This window comes from Podarcis muralis, chromosome 8 (genome assembly GCF_964188315.1).
Source record: "Podarcis muralis chromosome 8, rPodMur119.hap1.1, whole genome shotgun sequence".
In the NCBI taxonomy this organism is placed as follows: domain Eukaryota; kingdom Metazoa; phylum Chordata; class Lepidosauria; order Squamata; family Lacertidae; genus Podarcis; species Podarcis muralis.
Genome location: NC_135662.1, coordinates 56881797 through 56901905, shown reverse-complemented (window position 1 = coordinate 56901905; position 20109 = coordinate 56881797). Strand labels below are relative to the sequence as shown.

General features: G+C 43.3%; 1 protein-coding gene across 3 annotated transcripts in view; it reads right to left on the bottom strand.

Moving 5' to 3' along the window:
• NFATC1 (nuclear factor of activated T cells 1) overlaps window positions 1–20109 on the bottom strand; it is a 131853-nt gene that overhangs the window by 55295 nt on the left and 56449 nt on the right. For all 3 annotated transcript variants that reach the window (XM_028737511.2, XM_028737510.2, XM_028737512.2), the window contains exons 4-6: window positions 12429–12631; window positions 5665–5837; window positions 5193–5333 (exon numbers count right to left, since the gene is read on the bottom strand). In XM_028737511.2, the coding sequence (XP_028593344.2) occupies window positions 5193–5333; window positions 5665–5837; window positions 12429–12631 (517 nt within the window). The remainder of the gene's footprint in view (window positions 1–5192; window positions 5334–5664; window positions 5838–12428; window positions 12632–20109) is intronic.

Here is a 20109-nt window from a genome sequence, read left to right as displayed (position 1 = left end):
TTTTAAAAGCATTGAAGAGGGAGTTAAGTTGAGACCACAGCTCTGCTTCTGGCTTGAAGTTCAAGAACGGACTTGATGATTCTTCAGGGTTTCCCTTTCATATGAGTCATTGTTAAGATAGGCCAACAGTGCCTCTTCTCCCGCCTTTCTCATGCAAGGACAATGCTATTTCTCCAGATCCTAGCAACTGAAAGCTAGCCCTTATAGGGAGGCAGAGTTCACAACATTCAGTGAATTAATATATTGGAATGCTTTGCATAAGCAAATGCTATTATATTTATAGATCACATTAATTAACATAACCTTATTATAGCCTTTGAGTTTGTCCTTAGGGATGGGTCACAGTTTTGGTAACTCGGTGCAGAATGTCAAAATAATATACAGATATATAAATATATGGATACATTCTATGATATAGTGTTATGAGTTTGAGAGAGGTAGGTTGTATGCCCGAGCCCCCTTCTCGTTTCTGAATCCAGCATAGATTCAGTTCCTGGAATAGCCCTGCTAGCTTCCGGGTGAGATAATGGCCCTCTAAACACGAGCCATTAAGGTAACAAAGGAAGCGGTTCTGTGTCAGATAGCAAATGGGCCTGTCCTCTCCCCCAACTTGATGGTAGTTAGAAAGACAAAGGCCAGAGTTGGGAGTGTGAGTTTGAGTTATGTGATCAAGAAGCTGGCTGCAGGCTGGGCAGCTGAGAGACAGAGCCATTGCTTGATTTCTGCTGGAATCCAAGGCTGTGGCTATGGAAGAAGCAAGACCCTCTTGGAGTGTGAATGCTCTGAGGCCCTCCATTGTAGGCTCAAGTTGTGTATGTGTATAAACCATATATCATAAAGACACCACAATCTCTGCTGTCCTTTGTTCCAAGGAAACCTGGAACCCCCTGGCACCATACGCGGCTTGTAGATAGGGGTGGCATGCAACAATATAATATTACATTGCCATTAGCCATGCCATCAGCTACACTGGTAAAAGAAGAAATTGCTCACTACGCATAGAGTTGTCAACCATTTACAATGTTAAAAGGCATGCATTAAATTCTAATATTTCCTTTAGACTGCAATCCTATACACACTTACCAGAGAGTAAGTCCTACTGAAACCTAATCATGCGTACAATTGCAATACTAGTAACATTATAGCCAGCCACTACACTGTCTGACAGCAAATTCTTATGCTCCTGGTCAGAATGGGAAGCCCCAGTTCCCCCATACGTGGACTTCAGATCACATGCTTTTATTGTAGTGTGTGTTCTCTTAAAACTGCCTGGATTCTTTTCTCCTGGTCTGCTTCCAATGTATTTTTTTTTTTGTCAATAGTTTACTGTTTTGTGCATCCAGCTATATTTTTTCACAATGAAAATCAACATTAAAGTGTATCCTACACACCCAATCACAGGTTTTCATTTTTAAAAAAGAAAGGATACCAGCTCTATTTTAAAGCTTTAATCTTGAATTCAAAATATCCTAATAGTTCAGTACTTACTTTGACTGCCACCAACTTCTGATTGCACAGAAAGTGTAGTTTTGTACTGTTTTTCAATTTGAGTGTTCAGACCCAGAGACCTCCCCGCTAAATAAACACACATTTGACTCAAATTTTAGTTTTGGTTTTTGGCAGAATTTAGGCCACAACTTTATTGATTACAGAAAAGTGAGTGGTTTGACTAGCTGCCTGCACCCTTGCAGAAAGTGCTGACACAGGGCACCAGCATAGGTAAGCCAGGGGTGAACACCTGAGGTAGGTGAAAAGCCCAGCAACAGACTCTGTTCACGCCCCAGATGCTCCCCTGGACTCAGGCACAGGCACAACCCCCTCTCAGGGGTTGACCAAACCAAGTTGAGTCCCTGGATTCACATAGGGATGGCGAGACCATTCTCCCATCCCTATCACATGAACCAGTGCCTATCTGCAACCTTACAAGTTGTGATGATTTGCTACGTGGCAGGCGAAACCCAAATGGCAACGGCCAATCAGCCAAGTGGGGGGAAATCCTGCCGTGCCCGTGTCCCAACGACAGATGACACACGATGGCATAGCAAGGTCAATCGCAAAAATGCCCTAAAAATAGGGAGAGGTGGGTGGGTGTTCTGATGCAGGACCCATAAGAGGAAGCTCTGGGTCACGTGCATAGGTATATATAGGTCCCTTGATCCATTTAGACTGCACCTCATTGGCCAGATTAAACCCAGCAACGAGGGACCTACCAATCGGGTGTTGTGGCTATCCAATTAACCCACCCACAACCAGGAGGTCAGTCTCCAGGTCTCACCGCAACATGTGCCCTCTTTTAAGGGAGGACATGATTTATCTCACTATTTTATTACGGGAGATCTCTTTCACAGCATTCAGCGGAGAGAGAGTTTCAAGAGCAATAATGCAGTTCTTCGTAGGACAAATCTTCCAAAAGATGTCAACGTCTTAAAAGTTAACACTAACTATTCTGGCCAAGTTAAATATATGTATTGCACAAGCTCAAAGACATGTTGAGTACATTCTCCCAGAGGCATGATGGCAAAGAAATCACAGAATCCAGAATTTAATGGCCAGTTCTAAAATAGGTCACACCTAAAGCTCTCCCTTCCTGCTCTTCTCCATGTAACCCACTCCGCTGGATTCCTAGTTTGAAGGCACCCACTTTATGTATTTTATTCACTTCTCCCAGCATTGATCACGTGGAAGACAGCAAGGGAGTCTACGAGAGGGCATTTGACTGACCCGGTCAGTTTGCATCTTGGTAACTGTACTGCAGTTGGATGCGACAGTTGCCAGAGACTGCCTTACTCAGCAAAAGCGCATTGTGCTGTTAGGGACAGTCAGAAGATTGCAGAGCGAAACAGCAATCTCTTTGGAACTCGGTGAATGTCGAGGGTTAAACGGCCGTGACCATCAAAGCCTCCGTTTGAACGGCTGGGAGACGTTAAGTGCGAGAATTTCAGGAGACAGCTTAAAGTTCAGGGGGTTTCAGCAAGCAGCTGTGGAATGTCTCGTTGGTGCCAGCACCACGGAAACCTTTTCTAAAACAAGAAGGCATTTAAAAAGGAAAGCTACTCCTCCTTTGCTCTCGCCTTCACTGACCCTGCCTTCAGCTCCCTATCTATTCTAGCCTCACTTGTGATCTCGGGTTTACTCTGAATTATATTTACTTAACCCCCAGTCCCACCAGTGGTTTGAAATAAAATGGCAGATCCAGAAAGATGTTCCCTCATCCCCTCAGCCATTTGCAGCTTAATATAGAGTGGACTCTACAGCACCTCGGAAGAGGAAGAGGAAGTACAGGTTATAAAAGGACAGACAACAAAAGTGGGCTTCTTCAATGGTAATATGTTTTATTTTGTTCCTGGTCTTCGCACGGCTGTCAGACATGTTTTGATCAGCGTTGGTCTTCCTAGATGAGCACCTACTTAAATTTACAAAGCTTCGCACACCCCTTACATTTACTACAACAATGAGAATGTAATTCCCCAGTGCGCCACGAGAAATGTTTTTCAATGCTTGCTTGCTGTCAGTAGTGCGCCTTGCCAACTAATTATTAAAATAATGAGGGGGGGGATGAAATGAGAAACATAAATGAAGCAAGAAACCCCAAATCCTCATTTTAAAAAATGGGAATTGAAATAAATCATCTGTGAAAGAAACTATAACACTCCCTCTGACTAGGACATAATAAAATCAGCCACACACCATCAGAAGCTCCTTTACAGATTGTAGAGTTCTGTCCAGCAATTGTTATAAACATTATGTGCAATTACATCATTTGCGCTGGCGCCCATCATTGAGAAAGGTTTCATCAGTAGAAGGTTATTATTGTTTTAACAATATAGGCTAAGGGCCAAAACAGATATAGCATGGGAGATCAACAAGTGGTATCTGAATTTCTCCTTCATACATCACTAGCTTCTGCAGGTAACCATAGTGCAAACCCCACTTCCTACTTGCACTGGTAAGAAGAGTATTACAGGATCTAATCAGAATAGCCAGGGGCTTATTTCTCTATACACCCTGCAATACCGTATATGCCATTACGTGAAACAATGATCTGTTTATATAGGACAAGCAGGTCAGTCTCTACACAAGAGAATAAATGGATCCAAACCTGATGCCAAAAATTGCAACTTTCTTCCCCACCCACCCCCCACAATCCCACCCACCTCCCACAGAAGCACCAAATGTCCATTAATACATTTAATTCATTTCAGTTTTTAAACAAAGTGCTCACTCCTGCGTTATTTGCTTATGGGGGGGGTACATTTTCAAATGATGCAGAGACAAGCATTAAGCTTGAGCTATCTTTCACTGAAGTTCCAGAAGTAGCTTCTACATTGTGTGAAAGCTGAAATTTAATACATGGAAATTAACAGTAAGGGGAATGTTGGGGGAAATGGAATGAACTGCTGTGTGGATGCAGTTGCGGTCTCTAAAATCCTAGAAGACGCAGTTGTTTTTTTGTTTCCAACAGACTCACACAACTAACACTTTGGAATTCACACAGTGAACAAAGGGCTGGGCAGATGCTGGCGAATCTATCCCTTCCTCATCAGTTCCCCTAAAAAATGCCTCTCCTCATTAATAGGGTGGTCTATAATGGAAGAGAAGGATTTCCAAATCCATGAGCCAGTTGCAAGGGATGAGATGGCCAATCTCCTTCTGCTAGCGCCCCTTTGGATTCAAGTGTGCTTTCCCTGATATGTAAATTCCCTGATATGTTAATTATGGAAGCAGAGAAGATGAATCTCCAAATGTTCTGTGTAGGTACACATCCTGATGTTTGCGTGTTAGTTGCAAACACATGTTTGCTTCTTTCACTAGGTTCTAGGTTTTTTTAAATGCATTTAAGAAAGGATAGCATTTTTAGGCTTTCCCATTGAAGTCAGTGGGGCTTACTTCCAAACATGTTTAGGTTCAGGCTATTAGTGTCGCTTATGGAAGCCTCTAAAACAGTAGTGTGATGCCTGTGACCCTAGAGGTGTTGGACTAAGAACTTCTATTATCCCTGAGCACTGGCTGCAGCTGATAGGAGCCAGGCATCAGGCTACGTCCTGAGGGTTGCAGGTTCCATACTTCTAAAACTGTCTGCATTAAAAAAAAAAATGGATAGGGGCCCATGTAACTTTTACTTGTCATGACATACAACCAGCAACACACAAACACAGATCTGCACTCATCTGTAGGACCAGTGTTTTAAATACCTGGAGCTTTCTCCACAAATATGACTTTGGAGTCTTGAAGAAAGTTGTGTCCGTTCAGTATCATTTTCTTTCCACCCATCACATGATAGCTATCAGCACTTTGCTTCTCTACCAAAGGCAGCTCCTGAGCAGATCTTTGAGCTGATGAGATTGAGAAATAAGCACCGTTATTATAAGTACAAATCAAATACTGTGAACGCACAAACACATACACAGAGGTCTGAAGGATTTCGTCCTGATATTCAAACCATGATCCTTCTAGCAAGCCTACCTAAATCAAGATATGCCAATTTCTGCTGGAAATAATTTTAATTTTGGTTTCAGTGATGCAATGGCTGAAATATGCTTTGTCCTGGCTGAATTTTAAGGATGGAACAGACAAAGCAGAACACATTGATGCTGAGCATGCACATGAACACACACACACACACACACAGAGAGAGAGAGAGAGAGAGAGAGAGATTATACTCACAGCACTCAATTGGGTTGGATGCCACTTGTAGAGAAAGGGTTCTCCCATTAGGTTGGGGGATATGAACCCGGAAGACCAGTCGAACCCGTGTATTCTTCCTTCCAATGTCAGTTTCTCCTTTCCTCAGCTCTATATCTGAATTTCTGAGTTTCAGTATTCCAGCACAGTCAATGCTATCCAAAAATAAACAAATAAAAATAAAACTTTTAAACCAGTCTTCATAAGCTTCCAGAACAACATTTTTTTTTATTTTTTTGAGAGGCGGGAGGGGAATTATAGTCTCACTGAGGAAAAAGTACCACATAGCTCCCATTCACAGAATTAAAATCCCTCGGGAAGTCCTTACCCAATAGCTTAATCCAGTGTTTCCCAACCTTGTGCCTCCAGCTGTTTTTGAACTACAACTCCCATCATCCCTGACTAGCAAGACCAGTGGCAAGGGATGATGGGAATTGTAGTCCAAAAACAGCTGGAGGCACAGTGAGCCTTAATCCATCCTTGGATCAATCCAGAAATCAGTTATCCAAACTATCAAGAGTGCCGCCTCTGGAAAGGAGCTAACATGAGTTGCCCATTGGCCCCACTCTTATTTTAGCACTGCTTGCTAATTCGCCACATGGCAGCATGAGGCCTACAGAGTTGCTAGGCAACTGCTACCTGATATCCCTTCCCTTTTATGGGACATTTGGATATCACAGAAAGGATCATGGGGCTCTTTTCCCACTTCCATTCACCTTCTGGAAGTAACTCAATGGAAATCTGGGGGTTTTGGCTCCAGCTCCAGGGAATAACAAAAACCCTATGATCGATGTCAACAGGGTTGGACCCACATCATTAATCTTCCTGGCATTTCTCTGACAAACAGGAATATACTGTCCCTAGCACTGCAGTTAAGAATCCTGAGATGTTTTTGAAACTTCATTCCACGAATATTTATTACTGAATGGTTCTCTTTTTTTTTATAAAGATTTTTATTCAAGATTTTCAACATACATAAAGAAAAAAACAGAAAAGAATAAGCATAATCACACAATAGAAAAAAACATACAAGAAAAATAAAAAATATGGTTCTCTTAATGCTGTAACTCCTTGCTCTGACACCAGTGGAGGGCCGTTATGTTGAAAATTATTTAAGGGTAGGGGAATTTTGAGCAATTGGGTAAGAAAAGAAGAGAAAAACAGCTTCAGGATTAAGATTTATGGATAAAGTTTAAACCAGGTGCCATTTTGAAAAAGAAATGTTACATCCTCTCCAACATTTCTCCAGTGAAAATAGGAATGTCCTGTTCTATCCCTTCCAACATTTCTCAGGTGAAAATAGGAAACTCCTATTGATGTTTAAATCAGCAGCTGATAGAGTGTTTCCCTTTTCATGGAAAGGCTCCCAAACCACTAAACTGATATGTACCAGCAAGCGAGTCCAAAAGCTGTCCATTAGGTAGGAGTCCCAGACTCTGAGCTCTCATTTTGAAAAATGAAGCCTCTAGGTAGAAAGTTATGCAGCAAAATGTGCTGTTCCCTTTCTAAGGCCCCATCTGCACTACAGCTTTAAAGCAGTATCGTACCACTATAAACAGCCATTGCTTCTCCCAAAAATGGCAAATGCAAAATGTGGAAACTTTGCAAAGAGGCTCAGTCATGACTTCTGCTGTGTTCAGGCACACCTTAAGAATTCACTATATACTTAACTTAAAGTACAGTGGCATACATGTCTACTTAGAAGTAAGTCTCTTTGTATTTAATGGGGCTTTCTCCTAGGTAAGTGAGTATGGGATGGCAGCCTAGGTTCTAGTTTAGGATTGGCACTAGGGGAAAACAGGGTTATTGAGCCTTTAGCAGCTGTATGGCAGGCAGCAATTCAACAGTTTAAGCCTTTTCTAGTATGGAGATACAATTATGGGAAAAGCTTCACCATGACATCACTGTAACTTTGTGTTATGCCATGCTCCCATGGCAGCCATGTTGTTACTGGCACCCACAGCACTCTCTCAGACATGTGTTTTAAAAGGTTGGCGACTGCTGCATTGGTTAAACTGAGTTAATTGCCTCAGGTGGTGGTCAAAGCAGTTGATTAGCCCCTTCCCCACTTGCCACAGCCCTCCACTTGCTTGCCACAGCCACCACCACCCTCCTGCCTCTAGAGGGGCTCTCCAGAGTGCCTGATTGCCCCATCCCTGGCTCCGGGGAAGCACTAGCTCCCAACTGGATATAATTTCAAAATCCATGGAATCTAAGAACAGAAGTCATAATTCCAAGGAATTTTCCGAGAAGGAAAATGACAAGAATGAAAAAAAGGAGAGGAGAAAGGTGGGGAGGGCAGGAATATCAGAATGGAGAGCCAACAACACTCACATCACATGGTACTAATGGACCCCTTGATAGGTAAATGTACTATATTTTTGAAGAGTCAGCTAACAGCAATCTTGCTTTGAAGAAAACCTTAAAGAAATGAAATCTTGGGGGTGGGGGAGGTGATGAAAAATCTCCAACATCATTTACTCTGGAGTATCATCTTCAGCAAACGTACTAAGGGAAATGAATGGGACTTAATGCTGAAATTTAGATCCCTGAGTTAGACATTTGCTTTACACTGAGTATGTTAGTATTTTTCTTCCTCACTGTAAACATGATTTGCAGAATTAGGACTTAAATGCAAAGTACAATAATGGGAATAGCTTTTCTTCACCCTGATCCCATTGTTAAGCCCATATTAAGTGTGAGGTTCTCAGCTCACAGACATAAGCAAGCCTTATAAATGTCAAACACACACACACACACAAGAACCTTGAGTGGAATGTTTGATTAAAATTTATTATAACGATGGATATAATACTGTCATGAAAATTTATAGACTCTGGCTCAGAGATCCACTCAACCAGTCTTTATTATAATGGAGGATATAAAATAAGTTTGTAAAATTAGAGCAACTTCACCTCTTTTATTATCTTTCTATCTCTGGGGCTATGGGCTGATTCAGAGAGAATATGATTACATGCCATGAAAATTAGTCTTCTAGATGCTCCACGTTGCACATTTCCACCTCCCTTTTGCAACAATTTCTTTCCTGGTTTGGGGGTGTTTGTCTTCCAATCCAAGATAGACAACCATAGTTTGAACTTGGCTTCCAGCCCTGGTTTTGAGGGTTTGGATGAAGCAACAAACTATGGTTTTACCTCAGACTAGGAAAGAAGGAGGGAAGTATCTGGCTCCAGAAAATGAAGAAGGGGTGTGTGGGCCCCAAGGCTTCCTGAAGGCTTGCTCTCATTATGCAAACCAATGGTTTGGCTTTATATCTCAACCAGCCCTTACTACTACTACTACTACTACTACTACTACTATTACTATTACATGACACACAAAAATTCAACAGGTAAAACTTGCTCCCTTTCGTTTAGTTTTAGCACCAAGAAAAGGAGCACGCAACCTGCATAAACAAACTGCCATTATGTTTGTCATTATGACGCGAGTTATGGGGAAGACTAATACGCTACGTGCTTGCCAAAGACAAGAAAGGAGTAAATTTACTTCAGTAAACTGGGAAGAGGGCTGGCCATATGCTCCATTTGTATAAATTGATTGCATGCCACCGACTTCAGTGGAAGAAAGCCAGTTTCCACATACATTTTCAACTAGAATTTGGCACAACTCTCCTGCTATAAAATATCAAAAATGGTCAGAGCTGTCTCTGTCTTGGTTTTCAGTGGGTGGGTGGGTGGAATTCTATGAGATGAGCTGCTGTGGTGGCAGGCAAGTATGTCCAATTAGACACAGGGCCAGACATCATAATCCCCCAATGTTGTTCCTGTGTTGCAAGCAAACCAGAGATGTTACACAGCTCAAGACCATGCAAGGAAGCTGGCACTGGCCCTCTTTTGCCGGATTCAGCACAGTATTGATAAAACCCTTACAAAGCCCAAAAATGACTGGGACGGGACCTAAAACACATACCATTCTAAAGTCCATTAGAACAATACTATATCCCTGATATATTGTAATAAACTTTTACTGTATGCTTGTAAAAGGCAAACCGCAGGGGAAACACCAATTTATTTATTTATTTATTTATTGCTAATTCTACTCAGCTATTGAGTATCCCACATAGCACTGAGGTTTTTCCTGCCATATATATCTATGAAATCCTCTTCTTAAATGTAATATTTTGGGGGGGGCAGGTTAATAAGGCAAACCCCAGCAAATTAAACTCTCCAATCATGGAGCTTCACTGTTAAAGCCTCTCTTTCCAGGTCTCAGTGGAATAAATCTACCGTAATTTCTGAGAAAGATCTTACAATAAATATATTTGTAGCATTGCCTCATTGATCTAAATGGCTTAGCAGACACCAAAAACATTTTATTAGTCTCGGCATTCAAGTAAACAGCTGTGATATTTACACATAATTAAACTGACACATTACGTAGATTGATATAGCAAGACCTAAGCGTTTCAGGTTAACTGAGATCTGGGTAATCAAATCATCATTGTAATTATAGGGTCTGATATCTTGCAGGAGCACAGCGAGGGAGAAGAGAGAGAAAGAAAGAAAGAAAGAAAGAAAGAAAGAAAGAAAGAAAGAAAGAAAGAAAGAGAGAGAGTTCTTTATCTCCATATTCACTTAGTTGGATTGCTCAAAAAGAAGAGAGATCCCATATTATCTTGTGTGTGACTCTCCAAAGGAAAGGCTTGGCTTTGCACATACAAGCCGGCCTTTTGCTTCAAACTGTCAAAATGCAATCCCATGTATATTAACAAAGAACTAAGTCCCATTGTAACCAATATGCCCAGGTGAGCACGCACAGGATTGTAGCCACAGTGAATTAGGGCTCAATCTTATACACAAGAACCTGGCATAAATTAAAGGGAAAGGGAAAGGGACCCCTGACCATTAGGTCCAGTCGTGACCGACTCTGGGGTTGCGACGCTCATCTCGCTTTATTGGTCGAGGGAGCCGGCATAGAGCTTCCAGGTCATGTGGCCAGCATGACTAAGCCACTTCTGGCGAACCAGAGAAGCGCACGGAAACGCCGTTTACCTTCCCGCCGGAGTGGTACCTATTTATCTACTTGCACTTTGACGTGGTTTCGAACTGCTAGGTTGGCAGAAGCAGGGACCGAGCAACAGGAGCTCACCCCGTCGCGGGGATTCAAACCGCTGAACTTCTGATTGGCAAGTCCTAGGCTCTGTGGTTTAACCCACAGTGCCACCCGCATCCCTGGTATAAATTAAGCTAGTGTAAATTAACCTGGGATGACATGATATCAGATACAAGCCCTACTTTGGTCAGCTGCTGCTGCTGCTCTAAGCCTGACAGTTTGGGGGGACAAAACAATAGTTCTTTACAACAAAAGCAGAACAAAGTGTTGTTGTTATCTACCAAGGTCATCATCCCTGACCACTGACCATGCTGGCTACAGCTTGCAGGAATTGTAGACCCCAATATCTGGAAGGCACTACATTGGCGATCCCTGGTTCAAATGCTTCAGGTTGAAACATATATGCCATGAAGTTGTGTGCATGTTTTCTGCAACTTTTTTAAACTACCAAAAACAGCTGCAAAGGCTACAATCTTCAATGAAGGACTGGCAGGAGGCACAATTATTTGCCCTCCTATCATTTTCCCCGCTCAAAATCATTTCCTCTGCTAACTACCTTTTTCCCCCCGTGGAGGCAAAGTGTGCATAAAAATGCAAGCATTCACGAAAACAACATGCAAAAGTACATTGTGGTAGGTAAAATTGTTAGCAACATGTGTATATTAGGTAACACTACATAAGAATAATTTGGGCAGATGTACACTACAATGATGAAAGATTTAAATAAGGACTTAAAAAACACCTCGAACTAATCCAGAAATATGACAAACTGCATTTAAGACTGAAAAAAAAGAGAAAATGAAATTGACAAGTTTGTCCATCCCTATTGGAGGTGGGGATCTGGCTATATATATTTTTCATATTCAGCCATTTTTCTTCCCCCACAATCGGTTGGTATGGTTGGTTACTTACATCTTCCCCTAAGCAATGCATTCCGTACGTATTTTTGGTTGGACAACCACAGTGCAAAATTCAGAGAAGTGTGAATTTCGACGGATAGCTGCATTTCAGTTTGCAGATTGTTTCAAGAACCGTGAATGAGCTGTTCCAAGTTTCTCTCCTATGTACAACTATTCTTTGCTCTAGTTTTCAACCTCCTGTGGCTCCCTTTTTTTTGAAAATTAAAATTAAGAAGTTGAAAAAAACTTACCCAACCTTTTGCCTCATTTAGCTGCAACCTCAGAAAGGACCTGGACTAATTTTTTCCTAAATACATACATACACAAACACACTCTTATTTTCTTCTTCGTAGGAAAGATTCAAATAGGTCCTTTATTGCAGAATAGCCTGCAGGAATAAGGTGGTGGTGTGTTAGGAACTTAAAAGCGGGAGCCGAGGCTGGAAATATTTGAGGCACTGTAACTGATATTCAGATTTTAAATGGCAAAGAAGCACATTGTCGCTTTCTATCTAGAGTTTCAACCAATCAGTTGTCCTAAATAAATATTTGTAAATTTTAACTGAGGCATTAAAATGCTGCTGAGCAAAGCACGCATACAAAAGCTAGGGGAATTTTCCAAATGAGAAAGATATTGTACAGGATTCTGTACCAGGGGCGGGTAAGTTACATACAGTTGGCACTCAGTTTTAAAAAAGGGGGGAGAAAGGAGAAGACAAAAAGCAGAGGAGGAAAACGCATAGCACCAAAAGTGCTGGGAGGATGTGTGCCTTACATTGCTCTCATGTTGTTTTCGGGAAGAAGCGGGATTTCCAAAACTTTGGTGTTGGAAAGTATCGTTTCGTGGCTGGTTGTGGAGACCGTCTTCCCAGTGATCCGGTGAACCTGGTAGAAGGCATGGGGTCTCAGCAGGCGGTCGTCTGCAGTCCCGATGAACAGCTGTAGCGTGAGCGGTTCACTTTCTAAGTAACCGTGTAGCTGGCAGGAGAACAGAAAGAACTCTGCATAAGCACCGTACACATAAACTGCAAGGAATCTATTAAATTTTTATATGCAAGGGAGTCTAATTTAAGGAGAAAACTTGTGACAGGTGCTAAGTGTTAAGCTCTCCTCCCCCCTCCCCTCACACGTACACATACTCCTTTTTTTGTGGTAACATAATATAGGGACAATAAAAAGGTACACTCCGAGAATGTATCATTATTGTAGATGACCTAAGGCACTTCAGACAGACTTTGAGCAGCACAGGTTCATACATTTCATGGAACAATTTTCGACAGAAAACAGCAACGGCGAGAGTCTCTGTTTCTCTGGAAAAGCAAATAAGTAGCAGGAGAGTGAAAACCAGGAGGATTAAGTTTCATCACCTTTGCTGTCAATATTGTGTGTTGGCGTGGAGAAGACACCCTCAAATCTCTAGGAGGCAACATAATATGCCTAGGTACTCACACAGAAATGGGGGCAAGGGAGAGAGAGAGAGAATCCAAACAGGAGGAGGAGGAGGAGGAGTTTGGACTTGATATCCCACCTTTCACTTCCCTTAAGGAGTCTCAAAGAGGCTAACAATCTCCTTTCCCTTCCTTCCCCACAACAAACACTCTGTGAGGTGAGTGAGGCTGAGAGACTTCAGAGAAGTGTGACTAGCAGCTGCATGTGGAGGAGCGGGGAATCGAACCCAGTTCACCAGATTACGAGTCCCCCGCTCTTAACCACTACACCATGCTGGCTCTTATAGCTGAGGAGGTCGTGTGAGCATCACAATTTAAGGAGCCTGAGCAATCAAGTTCTTTCCAGCCCCTGGTACTGAGGCCTCCTTTACGATAAGTGAGCATATTTGTAGAATGATATTTTATAGTGTGCCTAGGCCTAAAATACATATTCTATAAGCACACAGCATATACAGAGTGATGTCAAGAGAAGCAGTTTTAGCTCATCTCCTGCTGCTCTGGCACACCTGATTCATCAGAGAAAGAGAGGGGAGGAGGGGTTCAGACTGTAGTTTCTGTAGTGGTGACATACAAGATGCTGAAATATAACAAATCAAATCAGCGGATTGGAAGAGGCAGGGAAGGGGGGGAAACCTCAAGTTAAGTAGTTCAATCTGCGCTAGTGTCTGGCTACCTCTTGGCAAGCTGCACACCAGGCAGAGCTTCTGATGTGCACACCACTAAAACTCTGCCAAAGGGAGCCCTTCTGCCGCACGCAAGGCCCATTATATCTGGCACAATTGGCATTCCTTCCGTGTACGCTTGTGAAATGCCTTAGCTAGCAAAAAAAGAGAGAGGGGGGGTCACAAAATGTGCTGTTAAAGCTAAATGAAAGTTAAGGAGTGATAGTCTTTGTTTCAGTCTGATAAACTCCTTTAAACAAGCCTTCAGTGGGAATACAGCTTGGTATGTGGGGCAGAAGTGATATCTGGGAGTGCCTTGCTGGGAAGCACTGAGACTGCTCTAGAGGAAAGGGTCTCAGAAGCCCCGCTGCTGGCACAGAGTCCACCAGACTGTCCTTGCTAGCCAGGAGAAAATAGCTGGTGCACAAAGGAGGGATGCTGAAAAGCAAACCACTACTACAATTCTGTGTCTGAAGCATGCAAGGAAGACTAGCCGCACAGACAAGGGTGCATCGTATTAGCTTCTCCCTTTCTGGACTTTGCATGTACGTTCTTTAGAAAGAACTAGGTGGACCTTCTGAAACCTGTGTGAGACCCAGCCTTAAAACACTGAAGTGTTTTGTCAATGATGGCGTATTTTAAAAAAAGACATTGCTGCATGGAGATTGCAGAAAGGATCACTAAATAAAAGACTCCTCCCGACTGATTTGCCAGCTTTTTTTCGTGCTGGAAGTCATGGGACTGATAGGATGCGAGGGGGGGGGGGGGTTTGATCATTGGCTCCTTTTTATGAAACACTACATTAGGCGCCTTCAGCCCTACCTCAGAAGTAATGCAAGCCAAATGTGCTTACGTAGTACACCCGGTGGATATGGAAGGAGACTGAAAAGTGGCTCACTGGTTCAGCTCTCCCCTGTGTCCGAAACATGGCATGGCAATGTCTGTTTCTGGTAGTTAAAAGGTTCACAGGAAAAGTTACCACTGATGGCTAAAAGAATAAAATGTGGAAAGGGAAGGGACGGGAATAGTTATACTAGTGTGTAATGAAGAATTTTTGCTCATCTAGGCAGGGTGGGGATTCATTCGCACAGCGGCACCTATTTTGTCAACTACAGGAAGAACTGTCGGGAAGCAGGCCCAGGCCAAGACACTTTGCAGCCTGAGGCAAAGGACAAGATGGCACCCTATCCATTCCACCCGCAGAAGCTAACCAGCCTGTCAACGGACGTTTACTCCAACACTAGCAGCAGTGCTCTCCCTTACTCCTAAGGGCAGCAGGGTAGTTTACGGGGTGCAGGACAGGGTGTGCGTGTTCTGTCCTTAACATCTGACACCGTACCCAACAGCATCTGCCTCCTGATGTGGCCACCTCATTTTGCTAATGGTAGGACTGGCCCTGTCGGGAAGTCATCAGAAATCTCAGATGGTACATACAAAATGCCCCATTGAGGGTGTGTAGCTTGAGCTGGTGTCTTGTTTATAGCTTATTTGCATTACTGCAGCCAAACAAGGAAGCTACAAGTAGATTGTTTTGTCTGTCCCAGATTTTTCTGTCAGCTTCACCCTGCTAATGGATGGGACTTGATAGCTTCATTCCTCTTGAAATGATTTGCATATCAACGCATACGTGAGCAGCGCCTTATCTGGAAGCAGGCATCAACTTATTACGGGAAAGATTAAAATGAAAGCAATATTGGTTTAATTAACTTCTGCAAACCTCATAGAACAGGGCGCCCAGCCAAGCATTACACTTATAGGATAAAAGGAGTCCTGAGATTTCACCAAAGTCTTGCTCTAGACAGGTGTCTTGGTCTATATATGCTAACTCAACTCAAAAGCTAGTAGCAGGACCTAAACTATTACTGCACATTAACACCTTGCTTCTAATTTGCTGCCTGGAGTTGTGATCAGCAGTTCTAGGATGCAAAGTTACATTTTCTGATCAAGATTTATAGCACTGATCCACAGGTAGGTTTTAAAAAACAGCTTTACACTCTGAGGCACAACTTGGAGGTCTCACCATCACGTTGCTTCACTTCACGTTGCAGCTTGTGGTGGAATCCAGAGTAATTGAGACAACACCATTAGGTCACAATTACATCACCTACTATTGATAGTCGGCCTACTTACATCACAAAAAGCAGCAGGGAACTGAAAACCCACTTTGCCCTATGGCAGCGATCAATTCCCAAACTGATATGTGTCTCCCACCAAAGACAAGCAGGCAGATACTGCCCCTGATTTTCACTTGATCAGAATTTCAGGTAAGGCAAGCGGGGCTGATCTGTTTGGTTCTGCCACAGCAGTCAGTTCCTAACATATTTTCACCAGCACAATGTAATGACAGCATGAAGGAATGGAGTCTTTTCCAGGGTCCTTAGGGCACCATGGACTGATAATGCAAGAGGCCTTGGTCCTTCTGGAGTCCTACATGGGACTTTTCCTGCCAATAACAATTCAGTGTTGCCAATGACTGCAGATGTCCGGCACAATGCTGGCTTCCACCACAGAAGCAAAGGCATCTTGCACCAGTGATGAAGTCCTGTGGAACAGCCCAGTAGCTGTTCCTGGATTCCTGCTGCCTTTGCGCTGCAGTGCAAAATACTGAGCAGTTAAAGTGTTAGGTTCTCGCCTAAGAAAACTGCAGCAATTTATGGACTCATTTTTCTCAGACATTTGTTGCCACGCTCCCTCTCATTCTGCTTGTTTTGAATTTGAAAACAGATATTGCAATTCCTCAGGGTGATTATTCAAGCCAGATGTTTGCTGACAAATGTATTGTGTACTTAGTCACCCACTTATGTCAGGTCCAGACAAGAGGAAAATAAACAAGTTGAATAAAACTGCACACATGCACACACAACAAAATTTTGCGTCTCTTTGTGATGGATGGTTCTTACTGCAAACACAAACCATATTTCCCCTTCTAACATGCACTGTGCAGGGGACAGCCTGGGTCAAAACGTAGGGTCTAGCCCCCAATACAAAAACACAGGTGTTGCTGTCCCAAAGCTGTCATTTCCTTTTCGATTCCATCAACTGAATTGCATTATTTGCTGTTTACATTATGTCACCCAAGCCTCACTATGCCATCCATGGCAATAAAACATGATGCAAGGATTAACATTTTGAAAGGACATATTCAGCGCTTGCCTAATTTTAGATCATGCACCTATTTCCATTAGCTAAGCGAAGGATGTAGCTGTACCAGCTTTTTAAAAGTAGACAGAATGGAGTCAACTTTTGCTCCGGAAGGGCCATCTACACAAAAAAGTTTGTGTCTTGCTAAATATTTGAAGTTGTATTTTACAGAGTTGCTGCAGATAAAAGTTTGGACCAAGGAAACGGAGCTGCTTCTCTCGGCTCCCTGTCAGCTGGACACAGGCAGGTAAAGAAACAGATATGCATGTTAACCGTAAAAACAGGAAGGGGGGAAATTAGCATTCCAAATTATTAGGAAAAAATGTGCGCACACACATGCACATGTGCATATTTTCCACGCATGCTCTGGAATACTGTTCCTGGCTGGCAGCATGGGAACCATGTGTCACAGACCCTATTTTTATCCTTTTCTTTCTGTAACATGGTCCCAAGGCTAAAGTGCCACTGTCAGCCCCACTGCAACTGAACACTACTGACACAGAACATTCTCGACAACTTCAGGACAAGAATTAAAGGATGCATTTTTGTGGATGCAGTTTTTCAAATATATATGTCTAACAATATACGGCTCTGCCAAATCCGTGCTGATAAACATTATTGTAAACAAAAATCAAGCCAAAAAAACCCCCAGTATCTGGCTTTTCTTCCCTCACCAGAGCTCTTTTGGTTATAGGTAGGATATCAGGACAATCTATGCTCAGCCATAGATGATATTTAGCATTGCACTGTATGTCTAAGTCCCACAGAATTTCGGTGGGGCTTACATGCAGGTTAAGTGTGCATCAGATTGCAAATAAAGTTTTCCAAGTGTAAGGTCACCCATAGATGACCCACCTTTCCTGCACAACAGTATTTCTAATATGGAGGATCTTAAGAAACTTATCTCACCATACTGTGAAGCCACAGGCCAAACTCGGCAACTCAAATGAATATGCCTAATCCAAAAATATTTAAAATCCCAGTGAAATGAAGAATTAGATACAGGCCTGGTTAGTCATTCATTTTATTATGCAATCTAATCATTTACAATGAAAAGCAGAGATGATGGTATTTTGTAGATAAGGGAACCCATTCATAGGTCTAATTGGTAATACCCTGAGCCCCAGTCCTTCAGTGTACAATGTTTGGACAACTGCTTGGCACTCCTGCTATTTGTGAGTTCTTCAATGCAACTCTCTGCAGTTGCCTCAGCAAATCCGTGCTTTTTAATCATTCTGCCTTCCAAATATTCCATTTACTGAGCACCTCTGACCTCATTTCTACTCAAAGAGTGACAACCTAGTAAGGCTTTGGATATGGCAGTTACACCATCTTCAAGTGCCCCCCCCCCCAAAAAAAAATTACAATTGCAAGTTTACTCAATTCAGTCACATCCTGTCTGGGAAAGAGGAATGCAAAATCATTTCTCAGTTGAGAGTAAACCTGACTATTCTACATGCTAGGCTGGGGATTTGGAGTAGAACCTCATCCAAATCAAAATAAAACAAACCTCTCTCCATACATCTTCTTGAGCCTCAAATGATGTTGGACAGTGAGCTGAAGCCCAGAGGAACAGGTACTGCACAACCTCCCTCGAAATTAACAGGAACCCCACAAGACATTGTGAGCCTGAACAACTCCTGTGGGTCACATGCAAGAGACATTTCCACTGGTTTGTGCTCACTGTGTGGAAGAACAATTGTGGAAAAGTCAAAGGAACTTCTGGGCCGTGTTCAGAAAGTGGTGGTGGGGGATGAGTGTTCAGACCCCTGGGCCCTCACTTGTGGGGTGCCTCAGGGTTCTGTCCTCTCCCCCATGCTTTTTAACATCTATATGAAGCCGCTGGGAGAGATCATCAGGGGGTTTGGACTGGGTGTTCATCAATATGCAGATGATACCCAGCTCTACCTCTCTTTTAAATCAGAACCAGTGAAGGCAGTGAAGGTCCTGTGTGAGTGCCTGGAGGCGGTTGGAGGATGGATGGTGGCTAATGGATTGAGGTTGAATCCTGACAAGACAGAAGTACTGTTTTTGGGAGACAGGGGGCGGGCTCGTGTGGAGGACTCCCTGGTCCTGAATGGGGTAACTGTGCCCCTGAAGGACCAGGTGCGCAGCCTGGGAGTCATTTTGGACTCACAGCTGTCCATGGAGGCGCAGGTCAATTCTGTATCCAGGGCAGCTGTCTACCAACTCCACCTGGTACACAGGCTGAGACCCTACCTGCCCGCGGACTGTCTCGCCAGAGTGGTGCATGCTCTAGTTATCTCCCGCTTGGACTACTGCAATGCGCTCTACGTGGGGCTACCTTTGAAGGTGACTCGGAAACTACAACTAATCCAGAATGCGGCAGCTAGACTGGTGACTGGGGGCGGCCGCCGAGACCACATAACACCGGTCTTGAAAGACCTACATTGGCTCCCAGTACGTTTCCGAGCACAATTCAAAGTGCTGGTGTTGACCTTTAAAGCCCTAAACGGCCTCGGCCCAGTATACCTGAAGGAGCGTCTCCACCCCCATCGTTCTGCCCGGACGCTGAGGTCCAGCACCGAGGGCCTTCTGGCGGTTCCCTCATTGCGAGAAGCCAAGTTACAGGGAACCAGGCAGAGGCCCTTCTCGGTAGTGGCGCCCGCCCTGTGGAACGCCCTCCCATCAGATGTCAAAGCGATAAATAACTACCTGACATTCAGAAGGCATCTTAAGGCAGCCCTGTTCAGGGAAGTTTTTAATCTGTGATATTTTACTGTATCTTTGGTTTTTATGGAAGCCGCCCAGAGTGGCTGGGGAAACCCAGCCAGATGGGCGGGGTACAAATAATAAATTATTATTATTATTATTATTATTATTATTATTATTATTATTATTATTATTCTGGAAAGTGAAGAACATTTCCCAGATTGCTACCCCCATGCCTACCTTTCTTTATTATAAAGGGAAGAACAATTTATTGGTGGCTGGTGTCCATGAGGACCAACAGAGCAGAAGGTAAGGAGAGCCATTGACAGGCAGAGACAAAGGAGGAGGAAGCTAACAGGCAGGTCCATCCCCTGCTTGGATTGCAAGTAAGAAGGCAGGCAGGCAGGCAGGTGCTGGCTGGGAGCAAAATAAAGTTGGTTAGGAGGTTCCCCATTCACTCTATGACAGCACAGTGCAATGGAAAGAGAAATATAGTGTAGTTTGGACAAACCTAGTTAAAAAGAACCCCCTC